Raw genomic sequence first — 26,742 nt, 5'->3', positions numbered from 1 at the left:
ATCTCTGTTTGAATTCTGTGTGGATGCTCCATTTGTGGAGCAGAATAACGAAATTCAAATGCAAATAAGCATGTTTGTTTTTCTCCCATTTCAATGTTTTTTTTTTAAATAAATGAATGCATTTCATTTTATTCTGTTCTATTAGGACTCTATTTTTTTAAGGAAGAAATAACACTCAATCTTTGAGCTCTGTCATTGGCTGCAGCAGCCTGTCACATCTCACACACAAGCTGCTGCATCCTGTAAACATTATATCAATGGGGAGACCTGGAACAGTGCTACTGAATACAGCTGGGATCCAGGAGAGGCGAGTACAAGCTGATTTGTTATTTTTCACCATACGGATCCTGTTTAGATACAATTAAAATAACTCGGACTATCCGTTTAAGTGAACCAAGCTTTAGATACACACTATATCTGTGCTCGTACTTACCAATAACTTCAAGATCAAATGAGCAGCTGTCAAATTTGTCTTTATAAGTCACTTCACATCTGTAGTTACCAGCATAATTCTCTTTTGCCTTTATGATTTGCATTTCAAATGTATAAGTCTGAAAGGCACAATTTATTATTTGATTATATGAGATTTGGACAAGGCATATGTGAATGCAAATGACTTTCTTATGCAATCACTGTTTTATAAAAAATGCGGAAACAGAATGACAGGTGTACCCTGGAAGAACTGAAATTCCTTTGTAAATCAACTTCTATATCTAAGATTATGTTCCCCATATATGACTTTACAACAGAATGTTAATGCTATCAATTAGTCAGTTCTCTCTCAACTTCTACTTTGTACAACTGCTTGTTGTGCTGGGATATTCATCTTCTCATTGTAATCAACTACATATACTAATGTTACTAGTCTTCACGGCATGTTCTCCCTTATTTAAACTGTTTTTATGTATAATGCATTTTAGACTGTGTGACCTTTTTTGACGTATATTGATTACCATTTATGGGTCTATATGCTTGGGGGGCTTTCTGTACCCATATACTCTTGTGATTAACTTTTGTTTTAACTATGTATCACCTTTTCAACTTTTAAAAAAATATATTTTGGTATATTACTCAAATTCTCCATCTTCTTTTTCCTTCTTTTAAACGAAAAGAAAAAGGAGAGGAAGAAGAAGGAAAAAGAAGAAGCAGAAGCAAAAAGAAGAAAATGAATATCTTTCCTTCTTTTTTTTTTCTTTTTTAACTTCTCCATTCATCTTCTTTTAGCTACATTAACTTTGCCTTAAAAAGAGCTCAATAGTATTTAGACACACTACTAGGTGACCAAGAGTGTTATATAAGGGTTTTTGACTCTCAGTCACCACTTTTATTGGTACTGCTGAAGTTCTGTTTTGGTTTGAACTAATTCGAACTTTTTGCCAAAGTCAGGTGAATCGGCTGAACAAAACTTTTGAAAAGTTCACTCATCACAGGTCCATAATACCACTTATGTATAGCATAAAATCAAGAGTATATTATATATATATATATATATATATATATATATATATATATATATATATATATATATATATATATATATATATATATATGTGCATATACATACTGTAGGTTGCAATCATTATAAAATCCTATTATTTGTAGTAAATATAATTGAATCTTTGCTTTCTTGCAAATGTAAATTTATTGCCAGACAGCATTCCAAAATATAACTCTCTTAATACTAGAAATATATACCATTATTAGCAAATCATACCTTGTTTATACGATCAAAGGTATCCTTCAGCTGAAGATGCTTTCCAGCTTTACTCGCCAAGTCCATCCATTTTCCTTTCAGCCATTTTACAACTGGCTTACGCAGAAGATCCTTTGCCTCCATTTTTGCAACAAACTTTATATCGCCCCCTTTATTAAAATATATAAAATGCAAGTGTTTACATAGATTTATTACATATCATCTGTACTGCAATTATTTGATTTAATTTAGAAGTGGGATATATCTATATTGGGTCTTCGGAGTCTGTGTCTACAGTCTATTCTCATGTTACTTGAAGTAACACATTGACAACACTAACATGCCCTTATTATGTTCATGTAAAGATTACAAATGACACCTGAAGTCATATTCAACAGCCTTGTAGAAATTCTGCAGATAGTACAGAGGTTAATCTCCCGGTAATCTGTTCCATAGTCAACTGGGAAATGGCTGAGGAGCGTGGCTTAACAATGTTTTTTACAGACATGGAAAACAGGGGGAGGCTCCTGCTGCAGCTAGTTGTCTTACAGCTGGACACAGGATAGTGAGGAGAATGGGAAAAGGAGGGTAGGGTCAATTTTCTGGGCCAAACAGTGAAATTCTTTATTATATTTTTCACTTTTATTTTTAATATGAGAATAAAAAGAAAAAAAGGAAAGGAAGAAATTAATAGAAGACTTGTTGGGATATTATTATTTTATCTTTTTGTGCATTTTCTAATGTTTAATGCCTTCTCCATCCAGCTGTTCTCTGATCGGAGTGCCCTGCTGTTATACAGGGAGCGGGATACAGTCTTCAGGGAGCAACAAGTTTTGTTGAGGTTTTAGATCGATTATATAGTTCATACCTTGTTTAGAGTATTGTAATAATCTCTGTACTGGCCGAACCACACACAGACTTCCACCTCTCAAATCGAACCTCATTTTTGCTGCCAATTAATCCATCAGTCCTCTCAATCCTCCACTCCCTACTCTTTCTGCCAGTCCCTTCAGAGTTTACCCAGTCAATACAATTAAACATTCTCAGAATACCATACAAAGTGCTTCCAAACATGACCTATATATTTCTGCCGTAATCTCCAAACACCAACCTGCACCTAATCTCTACTCTGCGTATGACTTCTGCCTTCATTTATCTTCCTATAGAGCAGACTACTGTACCTCAATATATTAGATATGGAAATTTGACTTCTATAGTGATGTGTTATTCATTTAATTATCACAGAGTTTTGGACATAAATATTAACTAGTGTTTAGAAATGAACGTATACTTTAAGCTTGCAATTTCAAGATAACTTTGTCAAGTTAAGGTAATAGACCTTGCAAAATAATTTTATTATACTGCATACAAAACAAATATAAAGCACTCATGTGTAACTTAACTACTTACCCACACTTACTGTTCCACTGTTGGGCTTCTCAATAAATAAAGTTGATCGCTGGGAATCATCCCTCTTATCTGCGTCATGTTGTTGTCCTTCTCCATGAGCCCAACCTATGCAAAATTGTCACAATTATTTGTTGTTAATAGTTGACTTGGGTACGTAGAGTTTTTGACCAATTTCGACTCTTATTATTGTCACTCAAGGTCAAAACTTAAGACATTGATGAAAAAAGAAGATTCAAAAGACAAATAACTTTAAGTTTACTTTTACTACGTACACTTCTGGAAAGAAATATCTGCAAAAGTAATCAAAGAGTTATGTAGAGTAGTAGTTGTCTACAAAAATCGACAGGCATTGTTTTTACTAGTTGATGCAGTTTCCCCTGTTGCACATAAATGAAGACATTAGAATATAAATATAGTTGGATTGTGGTCCTTAGCATGGTTTGAATTAATTATACTAATGAATACCAGTCTATAATAAAGAATCTAACAAGGTAATTATCTAGTGCACTGATCATCTTGTGGTCTACTAGCATAAATCTAAAATAGGGTAAACCTAAAGGTCCATTTACACGCAAAGATGATCCCTCAAAATTCTTCAGAAACTGACAGCTTTGAGCGATCATTTGCATTAGCTAACTAGCTTCATTTGCATGTATTTAGAGAACAGCAGGTGGTCTGTTCTCTAAATACATCACTTTTGTTCTCCTGCAGGCAGCAGGATGCATACAATACTATCAGCACTGTCCCTGGAAAGCACAGCATGCCGTCCCTCTTATCAGGGACAACAGATTTCATGTTGACCAGAAGTCAACAATGAACGAAGAATGTACGGTTACTGCAGGATGGGCACACATTTACACGCAACGGCTATCGCTAAAATGCCGTTGTTCGACGAATTTTGAGTGATAATCGTTGTGTGTAAATCAGCCTTAAGAAAGTGTTCTAAGTATGAAAAGTCAAGAACAATTTTCACTACCAGAGTCCTTTGTACGATGCATTTTTTTTCATTCAACAAATTTTAATTTAATGTGAAAAAGTTAGATTTCCTAGATAAAGAATTGGTAATGACTACGCTAGACAATTGTATTTGCTAACATTCAATTAAATCATACGTTATATACTAACAGGTAGAAATGCATAAAAGCTAGAACCCAAAAGGTTTGACTTAGCTTTGGCAGGGTATCCTACTGGTGAGAACCTCAGCAATGAGCTGCTATCTTTGGGGGAAGCCCACAACAAGTGTTTAAATCTCTGAGCTGCCCACACAGAGCAATATTTATCAATATTCACCTCTTAACGCTCATTCAGAGGGCCATATGCAAATTTCACCTTAAAATCTCAGGTGCAACTCTCATCAGACAGCACACAGATAGCTGTCCATATTCTGTACAATCTGCATGGACAGTGAACATTGCATATCTTATTCTCCTAAACTAGAAAACACCTTTAAAAGTAGATATTCAACACTCACCCCTGTAAACTTGTACAGAATTGGGCATGTATTGCTAGCCAGCCTCTACTATTATAATAGTGATGTGATCTACTTTTTGACTATATCCTTATTAAATGGATTGTGGAGTTTGAGTTCTATAGGGGCTGAAGATATTGTGGTGACTTACCGGAGCCTTTCCTGTCCGAAGAACGGGAATGGTCATCTGGAAGAAACATGAGTTGGCAGTGATAGCAATGAGTTAAAGTATGAGTATGAAATTAGGGAGATTGATGAAACTAGATCGTAAATTGTACAGTTTTAATTTGTGGAAAAAGTCTTGACAACAAAAGGAAGATGTTGCTACAACTATTCTTAAAGGGTCTATGGAGAATCAGCAAGAAGGAAGCAGTGCATGTGGTGTTTCAAGACAGTTAAACACTGCCCAGTCAAGAGTGCTAAAAATCCTGGTTCTGGTGTTGAGATTTGTGACTATTTCTTTTTTTCACGTGGATTGCATCTGCGTGTCCTGGATAGTATTTTTACCAAGTTTGCTTCAATTTCATCCAATAGGCGTCTCTCTAGACATCTCTGAATGGGAATACATTAATTATGATCACCCTGTATATACCATAGTTAATTGGAATGTAAATTCATTTTTACTAGCATGATATCTATAGTAAATTGGTTTGAAGCTACAAACAATTAGCAACTTCATGTAATGGATTTGATTAGGTTCTCTGAATCATTATGGGTCTGCTATAATTTATATCCATAGCTATTAATCTACTAAAAAATGTGTATGGAAATAAAGATTATTTCCAAAAGCAATTTGGAAAGTTAATTAATGAAACTTTTAACTTTTAGCAGCATGGTCAATTGAGTTCTAATATGAGGTTTACTTAACTCCGCTTTAATCCTTTCTCTCATGCACTTGGATGTTGTTAATACCTTGGATTTAAACTTCCTTAAGCATCATATGTCTATCCATAGACATGTCTCTTAATATTTTACAGCATGTGCCCTCAAGCAACACTCATCTAACAAAATACTATCGCTATATCACATGGGACTTGAATCAGCTTGGTTGCTATTGGCCTTATTGTTCCTGTCTGCACTAGTGTTCAGTATACGAGATAAATCTTCTTCCGTCCATACACTAATCAGACATAGCGCTATACAATATCCAGCAGATTAGTTTCAGGGGGCAGTAAAATGGAAGTCTGATAGTTTTGGGGTCTTTTGGAACTGACAGGATTTACAATATTCCAAATATCCCACGATTTGGATATCTCTATGTTGCTATGGATTTTCTCAAGACTGTGTCATAAGAATATTCCAAAATTACGTAGGACCTAGCAGGTGGAATGGTTTCTTCTATATCAGCTGTGTGAGCTGAATTTTTGCATTACTTGCAGTACTTTGATATAAATTACTTTCATTATTCTACTTTTCACAAAAAAAGAGAAAAATATCGTAAGTAAAGTAAAGAAAATGCTACCTGGAGTAGGAGTGCTAGTTGAAGAAGACTCATCTTCATCTGTAAACATAAAATACAGTTAATGATTCATGTATACACACATGTCAAATATTCTGTATTTCCATTGTAGAGAAAAAATCCTGCAAAAACAAATCAGAGCTGTAGTGGAAGGTCGAAACACTCCAAAAGCTGCAAATTATGGGAAAAAAAGCTTTGAATTTTCAGTAGTTGAAATGAGAAACCAGCCATCAGTGAAGAGGAAATGAAGACAAAAATGAAATGTACACCAAGTGATCCAGTATTAAATGGAATCATGAGAAGCTTTCAAGAGCCTTGGAAATGTTAGGAATGTTCACAACAGCAAGGAAAAGGAAATACATTGAATTAATGGTCAACCACACATCTGACCTTCTGAAGACGATGTCTCATCACTGTCTTCTATGTCTGCAAGTAAATGCGTAGCATATACACAGTGAATGGTCGCCTATATATTAATCACATGCAAAATGATAAAAGTAGATTAATCATATGTCAATATTACAACACGTGGTGGATTATTAGAGTGGTGTTCAACGTGGTCTTTGAAGGAGAGCCAAGGTCTACTCTTTCAGACGCTGATTTGTAATTCTGTCTGTGAAGGTCCACTGTAAGCTAGATGCGATATGCTTAGAATATATGAAAAGTAATATTTGTAAAATGTGTATGGGAGTTTTAACAAACCAAGACTTGGTTTAATCATATATTGCAAACGTCTTTGTATACTTTGGGAAGAATTTAGGAAATGCATTTTTTGTCTTATAAATCTAACTTTTGATCTTCGTTAAGTAATCGGAAATTGAAAAAATGTGGGAGATTTGACTTTAAAAATATAAAAATCCGCAGAAGAAAAATACATTTTAAAGAGTTTATGAAAGTCTTTAAAGGATTGTAGTAGTTTGGACTACACAGCTGTTTTTTCTTCTTCATAGAAACAGCTATACTCTTGGCCATGCGTTATATCTGATACTGCGGCTCATCTACATTCGGGTGAATGGGGCTGAACTGAAATAACAGACATAGTCCATGGACAGAAGTGGCACTATTCCAGGGAGAAAGCAGCCATGTTTTTCTGATCTCTTAAGTCATCTCTTAAGTGTATTGTGTCTTTATTCTAACGAGACCACAAGGATGTGTAGTAGTAAGAATGAATTAAATAAAATGTTTTTCACTAAATTTGCATATGTTTAAAGCGACCCTCTAGTCCTGGAAAACAAAGATGATCGAACCACTTCTCTGACTACCCAATGCGCATTGTGCATTAATATGAATCGGTAGTCTAAGGCACTACATACTGCTCCTGCTGGCCAGTACTATTCACGTGGGTAATCAAAGAAGATGTAGTGTCTTTGACAACCTGTATCACAATGTGCTTTGGTATATATTGTGGGTCTGAGGAGCTATTCAGCCATCTTTGTTTGCCCAGCTCGGAGGTTTGCTTTAAATTATGAAAAAAGTTTCTACATTAAGGTATATCTAATGCAAACCTTTTTTCTTCTTATTAAAGGTAACCTGTTACTTCCATAAAGCACCATAAACTGTACTTTTTATACTCACCTGCTTCTTGATTCCCAACGCTGAAGTTTGCACACCGGTCAAAAATCTCACTCTTTTAGAGGCCTTTGCATGCACTTTCCTATACAAGTCTATGGGACAGCAGAGCACAGGAATGAAAAGAGTCAGATTTTCATCCGATGGGGACGTCAGCAGCGGGAACAGGAACTGGGTGAATATGAAAAACACAGCACCCAGCTCCCTATCACCTTGCCTAACAGCACAATAAATTAGTTCATGATGGTTTAGGCAGGTGACAGATTCCCTTTAATGTCACCGTAACGCAACACATATTCATCATTTTCATTCAATGCATTATATTGCACTAAATTCATTTTTCTACTTGGAAGTGTAGTATAAATGTAGTAAAGAGTGCATGTCACCACATATCGAGGAGTGGTACATATCTCTGAAAGGCAGGCACGCCTTGTGATAATCTGGAAATAAACCTTGCTGATCTTTCTTGACAGACCACATACTGGACAGCCATAACTGTCAGGATATCTGTTACGGCTGGAGGTTCCCAGTCACATCTCTTACACATCTACTCTGTAGGAAACCAAATATTCTAAGATGCTTATTATCTCACTATTATGATCAGTCTTGAATAATGTAGCATACTGCAGCTTTGTTTTACCTTCTCTGGCACTTACTGATACCATGAAGCACTCTCAAAAGGCAACATATGATACAAGTGAAATCACGGGCAAGAGCATGCCCTCTTGTTTAAGCCCTAATGCACATATTTTTTACAGCTATGACTCCTGCTAGGGGAAGACATAGACCAGCCATGCTTAGCTTTTACAGCACAAATTTATTTCTGATCCATTATATAATATTATGGTCCATGTGATATGACATCACTGTTCTTGTGACAAGAATTCACCATAGAGCCCTAGACATAATAGAATGCATTATTACAACAAGGATCTTAAGGAAAAACACATAATTGGTCCGCATTGGTTTTCATTAAAACAAAATGATACTTGTAGTATGACAATATATGGCACTGTTTAGAAATAGTTAACTCATATAGGGATTTCAGAAGTACAAAGAAGTCCCGGAGCTTACTTATTGTGCAAAATGGTACATAGTCAAGTAAAAAGGAGAAATACCAAAATCATTATATAAAAGCCTACCTACTACAATTAAAAATTTAGCATGCTCTTTCATTCACCACTTTATTCCTTATTCCAGTGCAGAGATACCATTAGTTGAAATTACAGGCCCAAATGCCTGAGGTTCTTCAGCTTAAAGCTGCATGAGCACCACTGGCCAATCAGAAAGCACCATGCACTGTCTGATAACAGGGACTGTGTGAATCAAGTAGTAACCGGATTTCTGTGGTCATGTTAGAAGATGCAGCTAAACTGAAAAAAGGACAGCACAAGGTAATGTAACTACTTCATTCCAGCCCTTGGCCAAATTTTGTCCAGAGACTGGAGGATTGCTTTAAGTTTCCCCAAACTTCCTGTTTGTGCCCCAACTTTATAAGGCACTAGAGCAAGGTCAGAAATTGAGTTGTAAACATCAGGACTGTAACTTCAATGTTATATCTGTACAAGCAAGTTCTTCCAATATTTAAAGGACCACTCCTGTAAATTATTTTTTCATTTATTATCATCATCCCAGTCTATATAAGTGAGCTAGTGTTATGGTGGTTAGTTATTCCTTTCGATCCAAAACTGCTGGTCTCGTTTTCCTCAGATGGTCATGTGATCTCAATTCTGACCGGATCAGATCTACTTTGGGTTATGCATTCTCAAATTAAGTTAGTTTCTTACTTTGTGTTTATGCCTTTACATGGACACTACCATAGAAACTGCCTAGAAGGGGGAGATAGACACTCCTACCACAGTTACTAATGATGATCACACAGCTTCTGTCACACATTTATAATAGAGGAGATCACAGTTCATCCTCCTAATTGTAAACGTATGGTCTGTAGCTTATTTAGAAGTGAATGATAATTAAACTGTTCCATCAGCAGGCAGAGATTGTACAGCCTCTAGCTAAAGCTATGCTGATGCATCATGGGATTAATAGCACAGAACAATGAAAGTAACATCAAGATGGTACCTGATAAGTGTCAGACGAGGGACTACACTGCATGGAAAAGACTACAGTATACAGATGAGACTTCCAGCAATCGGATGCAGGCATGGAAAAATGTATTTTCGAAGAATGTGTGGTGAAGAGGCTTATATAATCTTTCTGATAGCTCTTTGAAGGTCTTGCACTAGTCTACCAAGTAACAGCTACACATCCTCCTACTGTTCACCACTGTCCAAAGAGCCAAAATGTGCAACTGTGATGAATTAAGGGATGATAAAATCTAGGAACATACTTGCCCAATTCTGATCCTCAGGGTACCTCCATATTAATATAAACAAAAATTGGATCAAATGACCTATTTCTGCGAGGATACCACAACTCCAGTGCACGGACTAGCTGGGTTGGATCCCCGGCAATAAAATATTTAAGGGAAGAAGTATTTCCAGTCCTCAGTAATAAAATCTTATCTGTATCACATCTTAGACACCTAACAATAATGTTAAAAACCATGTATCAGTTTATGCATTTCAAGCTTAACATGGTTAAAAGCTGCTTTAAGCTGGGCACTCATAAATTGAGATATGATTTTTAATATTGCTATTATGTGTCCAGGATTAAATACAGATAAGATTTTATTACCGAGTACTGGGAACATATTTTGCATAAGATATATCCACTTTAATGCAAGCATTTGTATAAACTATTGATGTTCAAGAATAATCTTTCTAAAATTAGCAATTCAAATCAGGAAACTTGATGAGACAGGAGAGCTGAATTATACAGCATTACTAAACTCATATAGAAGGCCAATTAGGCATGTCACATCGTGCAGGAAGCAGAATGACAAGATGATGAACTCATTTCTTTCAGGCATCTTCACATGTTCTTTCCCCCTCATTGCTTGGAATAAATCCAATTTCAAGACTGAAAAGACTGCCGAAACGTACTTGTGTATACATTAAACTAGCGCTGTTTTTACATTCATGCTGCAGGTGGCCAAGAGTTTTATGGGACTATTATTGGTAAAATGCAATACAAAGAGATTAACCTTGAACTGAGGAGCTGCATCACGGGACACATTTTCTGACAAGTGTGTCAGCAGCAAACATGTAAGTCCAAAGTGGCAACTGTAAGTGATATTTTGGAATGTTAGTGAAAGGCTGAACCAAAGGTCAGTGATTTATGCCACATGAGAAGGTGCCAACAAAATGAAACTATCACGTTACCAATCTACTACAAAATGTCACATCAAATCAGGACTTTCGTGATAACTTCTTGATGCTGCAGTGCCACAAATATAAATGAAGTCATATGAAATAAATGGTTAGAAAGTGATCGATGCCTGTAGTGGAGAAACAGAATACAGGTAATATAGTTAAAGCCTACCAAAGAGTATTTCTTATCATTAATGTTGTTTCATGCAAATGAGCTAACATTAAAACAAACTGCGCAGATCAAGTGGCTAATCACACTATTGTTCCATCTGGTTTAACGTACTGATTTCAGAAGTGTGTCCCATCCTGACCGGCCTAACACGATGCTTGGAGTTGGGGGTTCAGAGACTTGCGGTCAGGCCGGGACAGATTTCCAAACTCTGTATGTAAAACGGATGAAACATAAGACAGTGTAGTTAGCCACTAACAGGGGCGTAACTATAGAGGATTCAGGGGATGCGGTTGCACCCGGGCCCAGGAGCCATAGGGGGCCCATAAGGCCTCTCTTCTCCATATAGGGAACCCAGTACTATGAGTAAAGCATTATAGTTGGGGGCCCTGTTACAAGTTTTGCATCGGGGCTTGGGAGCTTCAAGTTACGCCTCTGGCCACTAAAATAATTTCTTAAATGAATACTCCAGGCACTGTGTTTTGACTAGTGTAGGTCTGAAGGAGCTGTGTATGACTAAGGATTCATAGATTAACAGAGATATAATGTGCCATTCACCTTTGGTCCGGCACTAGGCATTACACAATAGATCACTTTTATCCAAACTTTGACTGGAGTTTTGTCTGGAGCTTGTCTGGAGTATTTCTTTAACAGTTTTGTCTGGAGTATATCTTTAAAAGAGATACAAAAAGAGATACAAATACTGTAGGAAACTTCATAGAACACTTAGATGGGTGGGGGGAAATGTTTTGACACTGTGGTAGTGCCTGTCAGTCATCTTGGTGGCAGCCATCTGGGATTCATCCCAAGGAAGCTAAATGGAGAGGGGGTCAAGGGATACATTATTTAAGGATGGAATTTCATCAGAAACTGAGAGGTGTAGTAATTTTTTGCAATACTTGCAACCATTTCTGAGTAATGGATTGTATAATATTGGGTATCAATACCGTTATGTTGAATTATGTGGTATGGAAAACACTAAGCACATGTCTTTTCAGGCAGCAGAAAATGCCATTAACAATCCAGGACAGAACTGAGATCATCCTGATGGTCGGTAACAGAAATTCACGTGAGATGGCCATGGCTTCCAATCAAGAACACCCAGAAAGACAGCCAGTGAATGTACAAACAGTCTGGAAACTGATTCAGAAGTGCAGAGAGGCTGGTAGTGTCCAGGATAAACCAAGAACTAGTTATCCGAGTAGGGTTTCCAATCCTCAGGTGTCGACAGCTGTGCTAGCTGTTTTCATGAAGAGTCCACATAAAAGCATGAGGAGACTTCAATTCAAGCATGGTGTAAGATAACCAACTGTCATAAGGATCCTCAAGACACACAAATGGCGCCCATACAAACTGCAGGTGCAAGAGATGTTGGATGAAGATGACCCTGACCCAAACTTAGAATTCTGTCTGTGGGCATTACAAATGCATAAACAACTTCTAAATCCTCAGATCATCAGGATAATTTAAATTCTGTTCTGGATTGTTAACGGCATCTTCTGGTTTCTGAAAAGACATGCGATTAGTGTTCTCCATACCACATAATTCAGCATAGCATTATTAATACTCATATGATATCATCCAAAACTAAAAATGGTTGCAGGTATTTAGAACATGACTACACCTATCAGTTTCTGATGAAATTCTACCCTTAAATCCGGTATCACATGACCCCTATCTACTGAAGTTCCTTAGGATGATTCCAAGATGGCTGTAACTAATATGACCAACAGGGACCACCATAGTGCCAAAGTTTTGCTCCACCCATTTAAGTGTTCTACAAAGTTTCGTACTTGTAGTTTTTTTCATTCAGAAGATATTCCGGGTGGCCCTGACATTTGAATCACCCTGCAGTTTGGGTTCATTGTTTAGACAAAGCATTAGCACCTTTTTCTAAGCTAATGACATCAGCATAATATTCTAAGTTCAGAAGATATTACAGTAGATGTATCAAAATAGGTTCATAGGAAAAATGCAGTAGTTTCCCATAGCAATCAGTCAGATCACTGCATTCATTTGTTATTGTCTTTGGAGTTCAGTGTTTATATAGTTTGTTAGGCAGTAATTACAGACTACAGACATCCGTCTCATAAAGATTCACCATGAGACTGGTCTCCTAAACACTTGTAGTATTAAGTTGTCATTCTTTTTTAATAAACTCCACACAGGGGCAGGATTTTAGCAAGAAGGGAATTTCCCATTCACACATACATTTATAAACATAACACATATAATACAGTGCTGTAATGACAATAGTCAAGAAAGTGATGCCGCTATCACGGTTTGGGATTGCTATCTTGGGATCCAGGATTACATGCTTTAGGGTACATGCACATGGACGTTTTCTCCAAGAAATTGCAGAATGTCCTATACTTTTTCGATTCTTGGACGAAAATAGTACATGTCAATGTAGGGTGTCCAGCATATCGGACAGCATACAGATGGTATGTCCATGTGTTGTCTGATCCGATTTGCACCTGGAAATCTAGAACACAACTTTTTGTAAGTCCATGTACCCTTAGCCAGGCTTTAAAAACTGATGGCCTATCTATAGGATAGGCCATCAACATCTGAGCAGTGGGAGGTCTCAGGATGGCTAGATAATTACCCAGTATTCATACAAGCTGAAAAGAAAATAGAGCTAATACTAATAAAATAAATTATTTTCCAAGCAGTCATGTTCTTCATTGATCTTCTAGATACACTGTGATAATTTGAACAAGTATAAGTGCATTATTTTCATTGGATCCACGACATATACTTATGCATTCACATGCACATGCATTGTGTTCTAAATGTCTATATATTTATAAACATTTGTAAGCCAATCTAAAAAAACATTGACTACACAATCCATTCATGAAGAGCAATGATCTGCCTTTGTGTGCCTAACCTTATATTCAATGACATCTATTATTGTAGAATAACTCTTTTAAATGGCAATTAAATGGGTTTTACAGGAAAGTACAGGCTTATCACAAATGATCCTCCCGATTTGAAACACTCATAACTCACCTTTAATGAGACTCTGATACATAAATTTGATATAAATGGAAACAGAAACCCAAAAGCTTTTGTTGCACAACATCAAAAATGTTTTTCACAGCAGAGTTGTTCAATGTGAGCCCCTCCACACACATCGAGCCTGTAGTCACGTTCCTACCATATACATTGTAGTATAGCACGACTGATGCAATGGCTCTTGTGATGCATACTTGGGTATCATGCTTCTTTATTACTGTCATGTCTGTGTAAGGATGACAAGTCTGCCTACAGTAAGCTATGCTCAAAACCTAGTCTATGAAGGGCACTAGAGGGGAAATACACCTACGACAACAAGCTTTTGCAACTTACATAGGACAGACTGTATGTATATATATATTTAGTAGAGAGAAGAACATATGCAGCAAAATCAAGGCACTAGGATATCCCAGATAAAAACCTGCTGCAGTCTGCAAGAGAACTGCAATTTAGTGGTAGATTTCCATTCCAGCAATACAACAACTCCAAATATGTAACCCAAAATTCTACAAGTATCATATAAAAATGGCAATGACAATGTTCTGGAGTGGTGCTCCATCACAGCGCCCTTCCAGCTTACAGTCTTCACATCTGCACATCTTATAGAGATGAGAACTGTCTTATAGACTCCTATAACTGCTGCTAAAAGGTTCATCTGCCAAATAATGACTTGAAGGGCGAGGATAGTTCTGAATGAAATTATTTTAGGTGTGATTTTGTATTGAATATAGATCAACATTAATAGATGATTTCATGATGATTGGACTTAATAATGTGTAAATAAATCTATTGTGATGCTAAATTAAAATAATCTCAAGGAAGTGAAAAAAGCTACTATAGCTAATCAAAATGTTACAATAATAAAAACAATGTATTTATACTACAAAAAGTCACGCATGCAAAAAATACTGAAAATTCAGGCAATGCAAACCCTATTACTACTACTAGTAAAGGAAATCTCAGGCAAGCACTACTTCTTACAGGAATTCCATACAGTCCACTCACCTTTTGCCTTTTCAGGCTTAACATCATTTGGTTTGCTTTGCTCTGCACAGGAAGTACAATTGTTTTGCATGTTACAAATCATTTAGGTCTTATATTCAGGTTTTCATTATAATCAACTAAATCATTACAAGAATGCTTCTAGAGGAATCAAAGTACAGTACTCCATAGTATGAATGTGAATATCTATGCTTATACGGCCCTGATAATCACAGCTGTATAAGGCAAAAGGTGATAATCACGGCCGTATTATAAGGGGACAAAACAAAACCACTAATTTCAATAAGTGATCTTGTTTTTACTACTGGGATTTCTCTGGTGTGAATACTACAGCTGCGAAAAGATAGGACCTGCCCTATCTTCTCCGCACATACTGAATACATCGTGCGGGAAAGATGATGTGGCACCTATTTTCCCTTTGTTACTTTCAAACTCCTGCTCTCTGGCGCAGAGTTTGAACTGCCAGCGATGGAGAAGAAATCTCCAGGCACAGCTACACTCTACTGCAGAGTGTAGTTGCGCCCACTGCAGTGTGTTTTCGCCTAACACGAACAATCTCAGTGCAGGTTCTAACCCAGTATCATGAATGGTCAGACCTCTCTAATTCACTCTTTGTAGCAGCTCTCCACTTTGGCTAATTGGCTTTCCTAGTGGAGAAGATGTCTACACGCCCTATGAGAGCTTATGGCAGTGGGTGTTCTGGTAGAACAACCACATTACTTAATATTGATATTGCAAGTTCAGGGAATGCACTGTAGCGAAACAAAGTTGTAGAACAGTAAGAACAGTGAAGAAGAATTTCTACTGCTAAAAGTCATGCATGCAAAAAATAGAGATATTCAGACAATGCAAACCCTATTACTACTACATTCAGCAAGGTGCAGGAAAGGAGATCCCCAGCAAACACTACTCCTGGACACAGGCATCACAGACCTACAGTACACTCACCGTTTTGCTTTTCAGGCTCAACATCATTAGGCTTGCTTTGCTCTGCACAGGAAGTACAATTATTTTGTAAGTTACAAAACATCTAGGCTTTATATTAAAATTTTCATCTAAGTCAATTAAATCACCGCATGGATGCGCTATATCTCTCTGGAGGACTCATAGGTTAAGGCCAGGCTCACACGAGCGTGTCGGGACATGGAATATGCTGTACCAATTTCCCATAATTACCTTTGTGATTATGAGTGACTATTGGCCCGTATACATATGGTGCCTGAAGTAGTCGCTAGTTGTGCAGATTCAATGAGCTGAAATGGAGCGACTTCTCACTCAGTGTAAACAGGAGCTGCTCAATCTTTGAGCGAGTGCCTATTTGCAGTGAATGTTGGATGGCACCGGAAGAGATCTCCGGCCGTCTATTCACTGACAGACTATTGCTACTGTGTGAAAACAAGGGCAGCTGTTGGGTGCCTATGCGCCTGACAGTCATATCTTAGAAAGGTACCTTAAGCCAATAGGCCAGCACACTGATAGATCTATCAAGACTTACAGGCTGCAGTGTCTACATACAGTCCACAGTATGGCCACTACATATTCTCACACTACAGGCTATGGATACACCAAATTGTCAAACCGTTGGCTGCATGCAGTGCGCAAGCACCCCCATAGCAATCAATGGTGCTATGGTACTCATATCTGGTGATAGGTTTCCTTTTATCTCTTAAAAGAACATTTTTCAAATATATATGCAGCTTGTACAGAGACATTAAAAGGATATTTGCATCTTGCAAACATTCCTCTCCATTGAAGTCTATGTAAGCTAAGGAATGAGCTGAGTGCTACTTGCTTTAGTCTTTCTGTGATTGCAATAGGCTTTAATAGAGAGGATCTTTTGCATGCACAAGCATGCCTTTAATGAAGTTTATGGGGACTGCAGAATCAATGAATGGAGGTCACAAGACCTTAATACCTATTCATGGCATTTATCACACATGGTATAGATGTACCAGATGGGAATAACCCTTTAACTGCTCGGGTTCCTTATGTAAACTCGCAGGCAAAAACCACAAAAAAATGCTAATGCATGAAAGATGCACAACATCCCCATAATGGTGTCATCATGCATGAAAAACAAAATTGTGCAAAATTCAAACTAACCCACTACTGTGCACTATATGGTCTACTTAACCCAAAATGCATATCGGGCACCACTCACCATTCTCCTTTTCAGGAACTTCATCATTTGGTTTGGTTTCCTCTGCTGAGATTAAATTATTTTTCCAGATTTAGAAAAAATAAACTTGTAATTGTGATCCACACACTTATTCCTGAGCTGGGGGGCTTGGCACATTGCAGGAAACTGGTCACATTCTACAAGATGACAAAAACACTAAAGCGCAACCAATATAGGAAATCTTTGAGCGAGTTCCTATTTGGAGTGAACGGAGGAGGGCGGCCGGAAGAGATCGCCTGCCCTCCATTCACTGCCAGACTATCGCCCCTGTGTGAAAACAATGAGCGATAATCGCTGGGAAAGCTGTTGGGCAACTATGGCCCAAAAGTGATACCCTATAAAGGTACCTTAAGCCAATAGTCCATTACGCTGCTAGATCTATTGAGACTTATAGACTGCAGTGTCTATATAAATTGATATGTAGAAACTACAGAAGACAAACTATGCTACGTTTTTAATTAAAATCCATTAAACAAAATTGATTGCCAGCCCAAAATACATGCATTTGAATGGCTCAAAGGTGACCATAACCTTTAAGTTCACTAGTTTCAATATTGGCTTTGCACATCAATCCTTTTCACTTTTTTTTTTTCGGGAAGCAGCTAGGCTGTATGAATAAGTAATGGGTAGTAGATGTCTCTTCTCTTCTGCTAGGTGTCTGGTATAAGGAATGGTGCCCAGCATAAATTGAATTATACGAAAGTGCATTTATCATCCAAAAATTGCCCTTCAAACTACAGATTGTGCAAAGATCTTTCAAGGGGTTTTCCATAACTTCTCCTGCGTTGATAGTTTCTATTCACTTGCCCACAGCAATGACCTAAGGGACCACTAAACTCTCAGCTCCAGAGTGGCAGAGGATTTGAAAGGTATGTGCCCATCTGTTATTTTTATCCCAATGGAGCCATTACTGGAGTTATTGAAAAGGTCAGAATACCCCTTTAAGAAATGGTGGGTGCATAGTATGGCCACTATATATTCTCACACTACAGACTGCGGATGCACAATTCTCACTGCAATTGGTAGAATATGCCATGTAGTTTTCTGTCTGCTTTCTCTTGGACAATCAGCATCTCAGTTAGCCCTCTTGGTGCTTTTGAATTGCGGAGAGCAGGAGATAGGCAAGTATTTTTCATTCAACCTGTGCTGCATATTTGACTAATTAAAGAGAGGTGCTCTGTTCTTTCAGGGGGATTATTATTATATGTATTCATATAGCACCAACATATGCTAGTATGGTTTTTTAGTGCAGGAGGAAACTGGAGTACCCACAAGAAACCCATACAAACACGGGGAGAACATACAGGAACCGAGTACTGCAAGGCAATAATGCTAACCACTGATGCCACACTTTAAAGGGAACCTGTCACCAGGTATGAGCACCATAAACTAAGTTATGGTGCTCCTACGGCAGGTTCCCTAAAATCCGGGGAGATATTTCTTATACTTACAGGACTCCTTGAGCCAGCGCTGTTAGCCTCGAAAGTCAGTGCGGACCATACAGCCAGACCGCTGCTGGCATGCAGTGTGCAAACACTCCCATAGCAATAAATGGTGCTATGGTACTCATACCTGGTGACAGGTTCGCTTTCATCTTTTAAGAGCATTTTTCAAATATATATGCAGCTTGTACAGATTAATTTAGACAAATGTTTTTAACCTGCATGATATCAGGAAATAGTTCAATAGAAAATGCATGCATATTTCCACATGCTTTTTGTAAGTGTAACAGGAGAACGTAGAGACATTAAAAGGATATTTGCATCTTGCAAACATTCCTCTCCATTGAAGTCAATGAAGGCTAAGGAATGAGCCAAGTGCTACTTCCTTTAGTCTTTCTGTGAGTGCTATAGGCTTTAATGGAGAGATGCTGTTGCATGCACAACCATGCCTTTATTGAAATATATGGGGACTGCAGAATCAATGAATGGAGGTCACAAGACCTTAACCCTTTCCAATCCAATTTGTATCCTGGTTTTCCTAGGGGGGTTATTCTTTTTCTGCCATTATACAATGGCGCTATCTGCTGGCTAAAGCCAGTACTGCATGAGGTGACACGTTGGATAGGCTCCAACAGCAAAAAGGCTGGCAATATACAGTAAGAGAACCCCGACAGATGTCCCCCAACATCGGAGCTGTACAGCCTTAAAGGATAATGTCTTTAGACAACAGACAGTGGATTGGAAAGGGTTAATACTGATACATGGCATAAATGTACCAGATAGGAAAAACCCTCACAGGCAAAAAAAAAATGCTAATGCATGAAAGATGCACAACATCCCATAATGGTGTCATCATGCATGAAAAACAAAATTGTGCAAAATTCAAACTGACCCACTACCGTCCACTAAATGCTCTACTTAACCCAAAATGCATATCGGGCACCACTCACCATTCTGCTTTTCAGGAACTTCATCATTTGGTTTGGTTTCTTCTGCTGGGATTAAATTATTTTTCCAGATTTAGAAAAAATAAACTTGTAATTGTGATCTACATACTTATTCCTGAGCTGGAGGTGCTGGCACGTTGCAGGAAACTGGACACTTTCTAAGATGAAAACACTAAAGCGCAACCAATATAGCGAATCTGTGGCATAGTCAACTTTCTTATATCTATAAGTGATATTACAGATTATCTTCACTCACATCAATCCCCGTGTAACATCATGCTCACAATCCAATGCCCATATCCCAAACACATAAACCTTAGGGCAATCTTTCATAAGTTTTTGAAAGGTGAAGAGAAAGTTAAATACCTAGAATGAAATCACATCATGTATGTGCAGGAAGATAGAACAAAACCTATTCGGATGTTGCTCTGTGGTTGGATTGAAACCAAAGACCACAGTGCTGCAAGGCAACAGTACTAGCCACTGAGCCACCATGCTTGCCCCTACACTGGCAATTTCCTATTGGTTTATAGCAAGTGTCTCCAATTTCCTCATTATTTTTCATTGACTGATTTTTTAAAATAACACCTCTCATTTAAAGGAAACTGTTACCATGCAGGGCAGCGCAGGGTCCTGTGGTCTGCGCGCGCTGCTCCAGTATCGGCTCTGGCGTCCTGGAGCTCTGGAGTCGGGGCTCTCCCGTCGGCGTGGAGCAGCCAGTGTTCAGCGGCGTGGGTGTGTCCGCCTGTAGGGTGCCGCCCGCACTCATCCACCTTTCTTATGCAGCAGTGGGAGAGTCGGCTCATCCCACTCTCCGCCCCTGGGCGGAGGCTTGCAGTTATAAGGCTGACAGTGATCTGAGCTCACTGCCAGTTATTGGTTCTGCTAGCATCTAGTCAGTCCTGTCTACAGCTAAGTCTCAGTTCAGCCTCTAGTTTGCCTGTCAGCTTCCATTTCCAGCTTTGCTTTCTCTGTATGTTCGGTTGGTCATTTCCATCTGCCTTCTCTGTCGGCACTCTGTTCCCCCATCAGTCAGTCACATCTTGTCAGTCGCCAGGTCCCTAGCCAGTGCAGGGACCGCCGTCCAGTTGTCCGCCTGGGGTTAGCCAGGGCCGAGGCAAGTAGGCAGGGACAGTGGGGTGCGGGAAGATCAGGGCACCCCACCTGGCGCTCAGGGGGCAGAGTGCCGTAGCATAATAACTGGCCCTTTAAACCGTTTTCATGGAGGCGATCAGCGCCCTTGCAAACCAGCTGCAAGCCCTGGTGCCGGTGGTCCAGGATTTATCCGCCCGTATGGCAGCCCAGGAGCAGCGAGGGTCGTCGCAGGGTTCGGACGCCTCAACCAGCCCAGAACCTAAGTGCCCTCTTCCCGAGGTGTTCTCTGGGGAGAGGAACAAATTTTTTGTTTTCCAACAGGCATGTCGCTTATTTTTTTGGATGCGGCCCCGTTCTTCCGGGTCGGAAGCCCAGAGGGTCGGGCTTATAATGTCCCTGCTGCGGGGCTTAGCCCAGACCTGGGCTTTTTCCATCCCTGAGGGTTCCTCCTGCCTACAGTCCGTGGACTCCTTTTTTCCAGGAACTCGGGGGTATCTTCGACGAACCGGACCGAGCGGGGTTGGCGGTTTCGCGGCTGTTGGCATTGCATCAGGGGTCGCTTTGTGTGGAGGATTTTTGCTCCAACTTCAGATGCTATGCGGGGGATACGGCATGGAACGATAGCGCTCTGAAAGACGTTTTTCTGCAGGGCCTCTCGGACGCAGTTAAAGACCTGTTAATTTCCCATCCCGTTCCCGGGTCTTTAAGGGAGGCTATGGAGCTAGCGGTGAAGGCAGATAGAAGGCTCAGGGCTAGGAAGCAAGACAGGCAGGTCCGTAGAGTCAGAGAGGTCGTTTTCCCTCGTCCCTCTTCTTCCTTACCCGTCTCTGTTCCCGAGCCGATGGAGGTGGATCCGTTGGACCCCAAAGAGCGACGCTGGATCCGATTGTTGCATCGTCTCTGCCTCTACTGGGGGAATGCTGGGTATCGGGTGATAACCTGCCCACTGAGGTCTCAACGCTCGCAGCCGGAACCGGCGGAAAACTCCGAGTCCTAGGTGATTGTAGGGAGGATCGCCTAGGACTTCAGGTACTTCCTAAGCTTTTGGTACCGTGTCAGGTCAGATTCCGGGATTTTTCCTGATCAGGACAGGCGTTTATTGATTCCGGAGCCGCCGCTAACTTGATAAGCCTGTGTTTTGTCCGATCCCTGATGGCTGAATTTGTGGCGCTGAAGACGCCAATTCATTTTACCAGTATTGATGCTACCCCTCTCTCTACAGGCCTGGTATGATGGAGGACCCCAGGATTACAGTTCACGGTGGGGATTCTCCACTCAGAAGAACTGTATTTTCTGGTTATGGAAAAAATGTCGATTGATGTGGTGCTTGGTATGCCCTGGTTGGCACTGCACAATCCCCAGTTTGATTGGTCCACTCGGGAATTGACTCAGTGGGGATCATCCTGTCATAGTCACCTGTCTACTATAGCTGTGTGCTCCGGAGATACTGTGCTCATTCTGGAGTATTTGTCAGACTTTCAGGATGTATTCTCCAAAAAACTGTGTAAGGCTCTGCCTCCTCATAGGGAGTGGGACTGTGGTATTGATCTGACTCCCGACAGTCCCATCCCTAGGGGAGTCATTTTCAATTTTTCAGGCCGTGAGCATGAGGCCCTCAAGTCCTATATCTCAGAGGCTCTGGCCAACCAACATATCCGGCCATCCAGGTCCCCTGCCAGGGCAGGTCTCTTCTTTGTAGAGAAGGAGGATGGGACACTAAGACCTTGTGTGGATTATCGGGCCTTGAATAAAATCACAGTGAAGAACCAGTGCTCCTTGCCCCTAATTCCTGACTTGTCAAATCAGGTGGTAGGGGCCCACTGGTTCTCCAAACTGGACTTGCGGGGAGCTTACAATTTAATTCGCATTAGAGAGGGAGATGAATGGAAGACGGCGTTCAACACCCCGTTAGGACATTTTGAATGTCTGGTCATGCCTTTCGGACTCTGTAACGCCCCCCGCTGTGTTTCAGGGTTTTATGAACGTGGTCTTTCACGACTTCCTGGGGGTATTTCTGGTCATCTATCTTGATGACATTCTGGTGTACTCGCCAGACTGGGATTCACATGTGCGGCACCTGAGGTTGGTCCTGACCCGGTTGCGCGAGTATCAACTTTTTGTCAAGTTAGAGAAATGCACATTTGGTTCTAAACAAGTATCCTTCCTTGGTTATGTAATTTCACCCACGGAGATTCAGATGGAGTCTGATAAAGTGGCAGCAATCTCCCAATGGGTCAGACCAGACAACCTCAAGGCTCTCCAGCGGTTCTTAGGTTTCGCTAATTTTTACCGCAAATTCATTAGGAATTACTCGGTTATTGCTCAACCCCTGACCGACCTGACTAAGAAGGGGGCCGACTTGGTAAAATGGTCACCTGCAGCCCTAGAGGCCTTTAGTCATCTAAAGAGGGCATTCACGAGTGCTAATACAGCCGGACGCACGACTACCCTTTTTTATTGAGGTAGATGCGTCTGAAGTGGGGACAGGAGCAGTACTGTCGCAGGAAGTCAGTGGGAGATCTGGGTATAGTTCATGTGCGTTCTTTTCGCGGAAGTTTAATTCAGCAGAACGCAACTGCGACGTGGGTAACCGTGAATTATTGGCTATCAAATGGGCTCTGGAAGAGTGGTGACACCATCTTGTGGGTGCTAGACACCCAATTACCGTGTATACGGATCACAAGAATCTGGTATATCTCGCCAATGCTAAAAGACTCACAGCTCGTCAAGCCAGGTGGGCGTTGTTCTTCGCCAGGTTTAATTTCGTTGTGACATACATCCCAGGAGAGAAGAACGTGAAGGCGGACGCCCTGTCAGGGAGTTTTGGGGTGCCGGATAGTGAGACTATGACCCCCGAGAATATCTTAGCCCCTGGCGTGGTGGTGGCAGCTGTAGAGTCTAACGTCGTCCCTCAACTACAGGATGCTCAGCAGGACGCTCCTTCGGGGGTGCCGGAGGGCAGATGGTTTGTGCCAGAGACCCTACGTCCTAGAGTCATGGATGAATCTCACTCGTCGGTTCTCGCAGGGCATCCAGGGTTTCAGGGGACCCTGGATCTTTGTTCCAGACACTTCTGGTGGCCAGGCGTGTCTCAGGAGATCCGCAACTTTGTTAGGGGATGCTCGGTCTGTGCTCGCAATAAGAGTCAGTGGCGTCCTCCGGAGGATCCCCTGAGACCGCTACTGGTCCCTACCAGTCCATGGTCGCACTTATCGGTAGATTTCATCACTGATCTACCAGAATCCCAGAAGTGCACCATTATCTTAGTGGTGGTCGACCGGTTCTCAAAGATGGCACATTTTGTGGTGTTAAAGAAGCTACCGTCGGCAAAAGAATTCACCAAGATTTTTGTAAAAGAAATAATTCGCCTACATGGGGTTCCCCAAAATATTGTATCTGATCGCGGGGTTCAGTTTGTGTCGCAGTTTTGGCGTGCCTTCTGCAGAAACTTGGGAACGTCGCTTTCCTTCTCTTCAGCATTCCACCCGCAAAATAATGGTCAGACTGAGCGGAAGAACCAAGATTTAGTGCAATATTTACGGTTGTTTGCTAGCGAAAATGCTCATCAGTGGGCAGAGTTCCTGCCATTGGCAGAGTTTGCACTAAACAACCGCCCTTGTTCTTCCACTGGGGTATCTCCATTTTTCTGTGTATACGGTCAGCATCCTCGCTTCCTTACAGCAATCCCTACTCCCTCGGTCTGTCCTGCAGCTGATGTCGCCACAGATACGCTTCGGGGAGTATGGAAAGAGGTACAGAAAAACTTGGAAGCAGCGGGGACTCGTATGCAGTTGCGTAGTGCTAAGAGCCTGTCTGTATCTGAACCTTACAAGGTGGGACAGAAGGTATACCTGTCTTCTAAAAATCTCAAATTAGGGATTCCATCCCTGAAGCTGGCGCCACGTTACGTGGGTCCGTTTGTCATCACGCGGGTGGTGAACCCGCTCGCCTACAAACTGAGGTTGCCAGCTACGTGGAGGGTTCACAAGGTGTTCCATAAGTCGTTATTGAACCCTTTTGTCCCTTCGGTGATTTTTTGTAAAGGCCCATTTACACGAAAAGATAATCTTTCAAACGACTGAAAGATTGAAAGATTTAGCAATCTATTTGAATAAAGTTTTAATGACCATTAACACTTAATCATCTTCATTTGCATGTAAAAAGGCCCGCTCAAGTTGTTTGCACAGCCCAGCCTGTGTTTAAAAACACGCCCAGCTGTGTGAACAGCTACTGCACATTCCATTGTTCTCTTCTGGCTAGTGTAAAAATGTCATTGGGAGAACAGGTCTATTGAAAGATGAATGTGTTTGCTTTATCTCTCAGTGGCTGAGCGATGGATTTTAAGTTAACCGTAAAATCATCATTCAAACAAAAAGTAATAATTATCACTCATTTTCAGTCATTTGAATGAATTTTAAGTGATAATCGTTACATGTAAATGGGCTTTTAGGGAGTAGAGAAGCTTCAGGTAGAAAACTCCAAATACAACGCTATATAAATAAAATCTGATGCTAGTTTTCTAACATGATCTTTCCTCAGTCTTCGGCTTTTGGTTTTGGGATGTTCCACACTATCCGTCAGTTTTATGCTGAATAAACTGAATAATTGCAGAAACATCCAGAATATGATAACTAGAGATGAGCGAGCATTGCCCTTAGCGAGTACCTGCCCGTTCGAGACAAATGGTTCGGGTGGCGGTGCGGGGGAGCGGTGAGTAGTGGCAGTGAGCAGGGGGGAGAGAGGGAGAGAGAGATCTCTCCTCCGCAGCTCCCTGCCCGCCGCCGGCACCTGAACCTTTTGTCTCGAGCGGGCAGGTACTCGCTAAGGGCAATGCGCGCTCGTGCAATTGCCCTTAGCGAGTATGCTCGCTCATCACTAATGATAACAGGTCAGTAATATAATATTTTAAGAGAATCCTAGTCCCGTTCCCAGCAGATTTTTTAATATATTTTATTTATTTATTTATTTTTTGAGGTGCTGCAGCATTTTAGACATTTTTGCCAGCACCAAGTTCATATTGCTCACAGTTCACACAACATTAACCTGGGGCCAGATTCGCTTTAAGTAAGCCATTTTTCAGCACTCATTGCCCCCTCTACTCTATGTCTGGGGCTAGCAGTAAACTTGCCTACTGTGGCTTCGACACATGACACGGCACTGTTACAGCACAAATCAGTGGTGTCACTGGTAAAGTGTTGTGCTAAGAATTAGTACATTTATGACTGGCATTCTGCCCTAAGTCACACATTCCAGTGGTTGTGGCAGTCTCTCAAGTGCCATGGTATTACAAGCTGTCAAGAAATCTAAGTAGAATCTGCTACTAGGGGCAGACCTAACTTGGTTTTAGATCCCAGGTCTTAGTTCCCAAGTGAACATATAATTCATTATACAATTGTCTATTCTTACAGCAGTGCTGAATAGACCAAAAAACTGTCGTTTTGACATGTACAGTGTTGGGCTAATTTAATCTGAGACATCAAACAGTACATGAAATAGATTAATTATAAAATGCTTGTCTCAATAGGACAACTGGCACTTGGATTAGGCCAACAAATATGCTTTCATGTTTCATGCCATTCCTCGGATGGGATTAATAGGTCTGCTTCACAAGTAACAAGCAGACACATGAGGCTAAACTATTATTATACCTACTCTTGCAGATAATCTAGAGGATGTTAAACAAAAAAATCATTATCATTGTTCCTCTATGGGGTTTGTTAACAAATCAATTATCAAACAATGCCATTCCCAGAAGTGCTAATCCAATTGTTTTTCTAGAAACTCAGGTCATGTTTGGATACTTTTGGAGAGTATATGGTAGCTTCTAATTTCACATAGAAATAGCAGTCAGGCTTTTCTAAGAAAGTTAAAGGTACTTATTAAAAACTTTAGTCATTTCTTTGCAACATTTTTTTCCACATTTCTCTTGTGGAAATGCAGCAATAGTCCTTAGTATATTGGCAGGCTGGCATTGCCCAGTTCTGAACTTGAACCATTTTGAAAACAAATTTTGCAA

At 40.4% G+C, this 26,742-nt stretch overlaps 1 protein-coding gene across 10 annotated transcripts in view; it reads right to left on the bottom strand.

Annotated features, from left to right (window-relative positions):
* MYBPC1 (myosin binding protein C1) overlaps nucleotides 1–26,742 on the bottom strand; it is a 116,226-nt gene that overhangs the window by 53,653 nt on the left and 35,831 nt on the right. For 4 of the 10 annotated variants that reach the window (XM_066591401.1, XM_066591406.1, XM_066591409.1 and 1 more), the window contains exons 4-12: nucleotides 19,635–19,679; nucleotides 17,225–17,269; nucleotides 16,012–16,053; nucleotides 15,067–15,108; nucleotides 6,034–6,072; nucleotides 4,723–4,758; nucleotides 3,104–3,208; nucleotides 1,715–1,863; nucleotides 434–551 (exon numbers count right to left, since the gene is read on the bottom strand). In XM_066591401.1, coding sequence (XP_066447498.1) covers nucleotides 434–551; nucleotides 1,715–1,863; nucleotides 3,104–3,208; nucleotides 4,723–4,758; nucleotides 6,034–6,072; nucleotides 15,067–15,108; nucleotides 16,012–16,053; nucleotides 17,225–17,269; nucleotides 19,635–19,679 — 621 coding nt within the window. Of the gene's footprint in view, nucleotides 1–433; nucleotides 552–1,714; nucleotides 1,864–3,103; nucleotides 3,209–4,722; nucleotides 4,759–6,033; nucleotides 6,073–6,420; nucleotides 6,457–15,066; nucleotides 15,109–16,011; nucleotides 16,054–17,224; nucleotides 17,270–19,634; nucleotides 19,680–26,742 lie in introns of all 10 variants that reach the window. The other 6 variants (XM_066591402.1, XM_066591403.1, XM_066591404.1 and 3 more) reach the window with 6 other exon arrangements.

Source organism: Eleutherodactylus coqui, chromosome 2, assembly GCF_035609145.1.
Source record: "Eleutherodactylus coqui strain aEleCoq1 chromosome 2, aEleCoq1.hap1, whole genome shotgun sequence".
In the NCBI taxonomy this organism is placed as follows: domain Eukaryota; kingdom Metazoa; phylum Chordata; class Amphibia; order Anura; family Eleutherodactylidae; genus Eleutherodactylus; species Eleutherodactylus coqui.
This window is presented reverse-complemented; position numbering and strand designations above follow the sequence as displayed.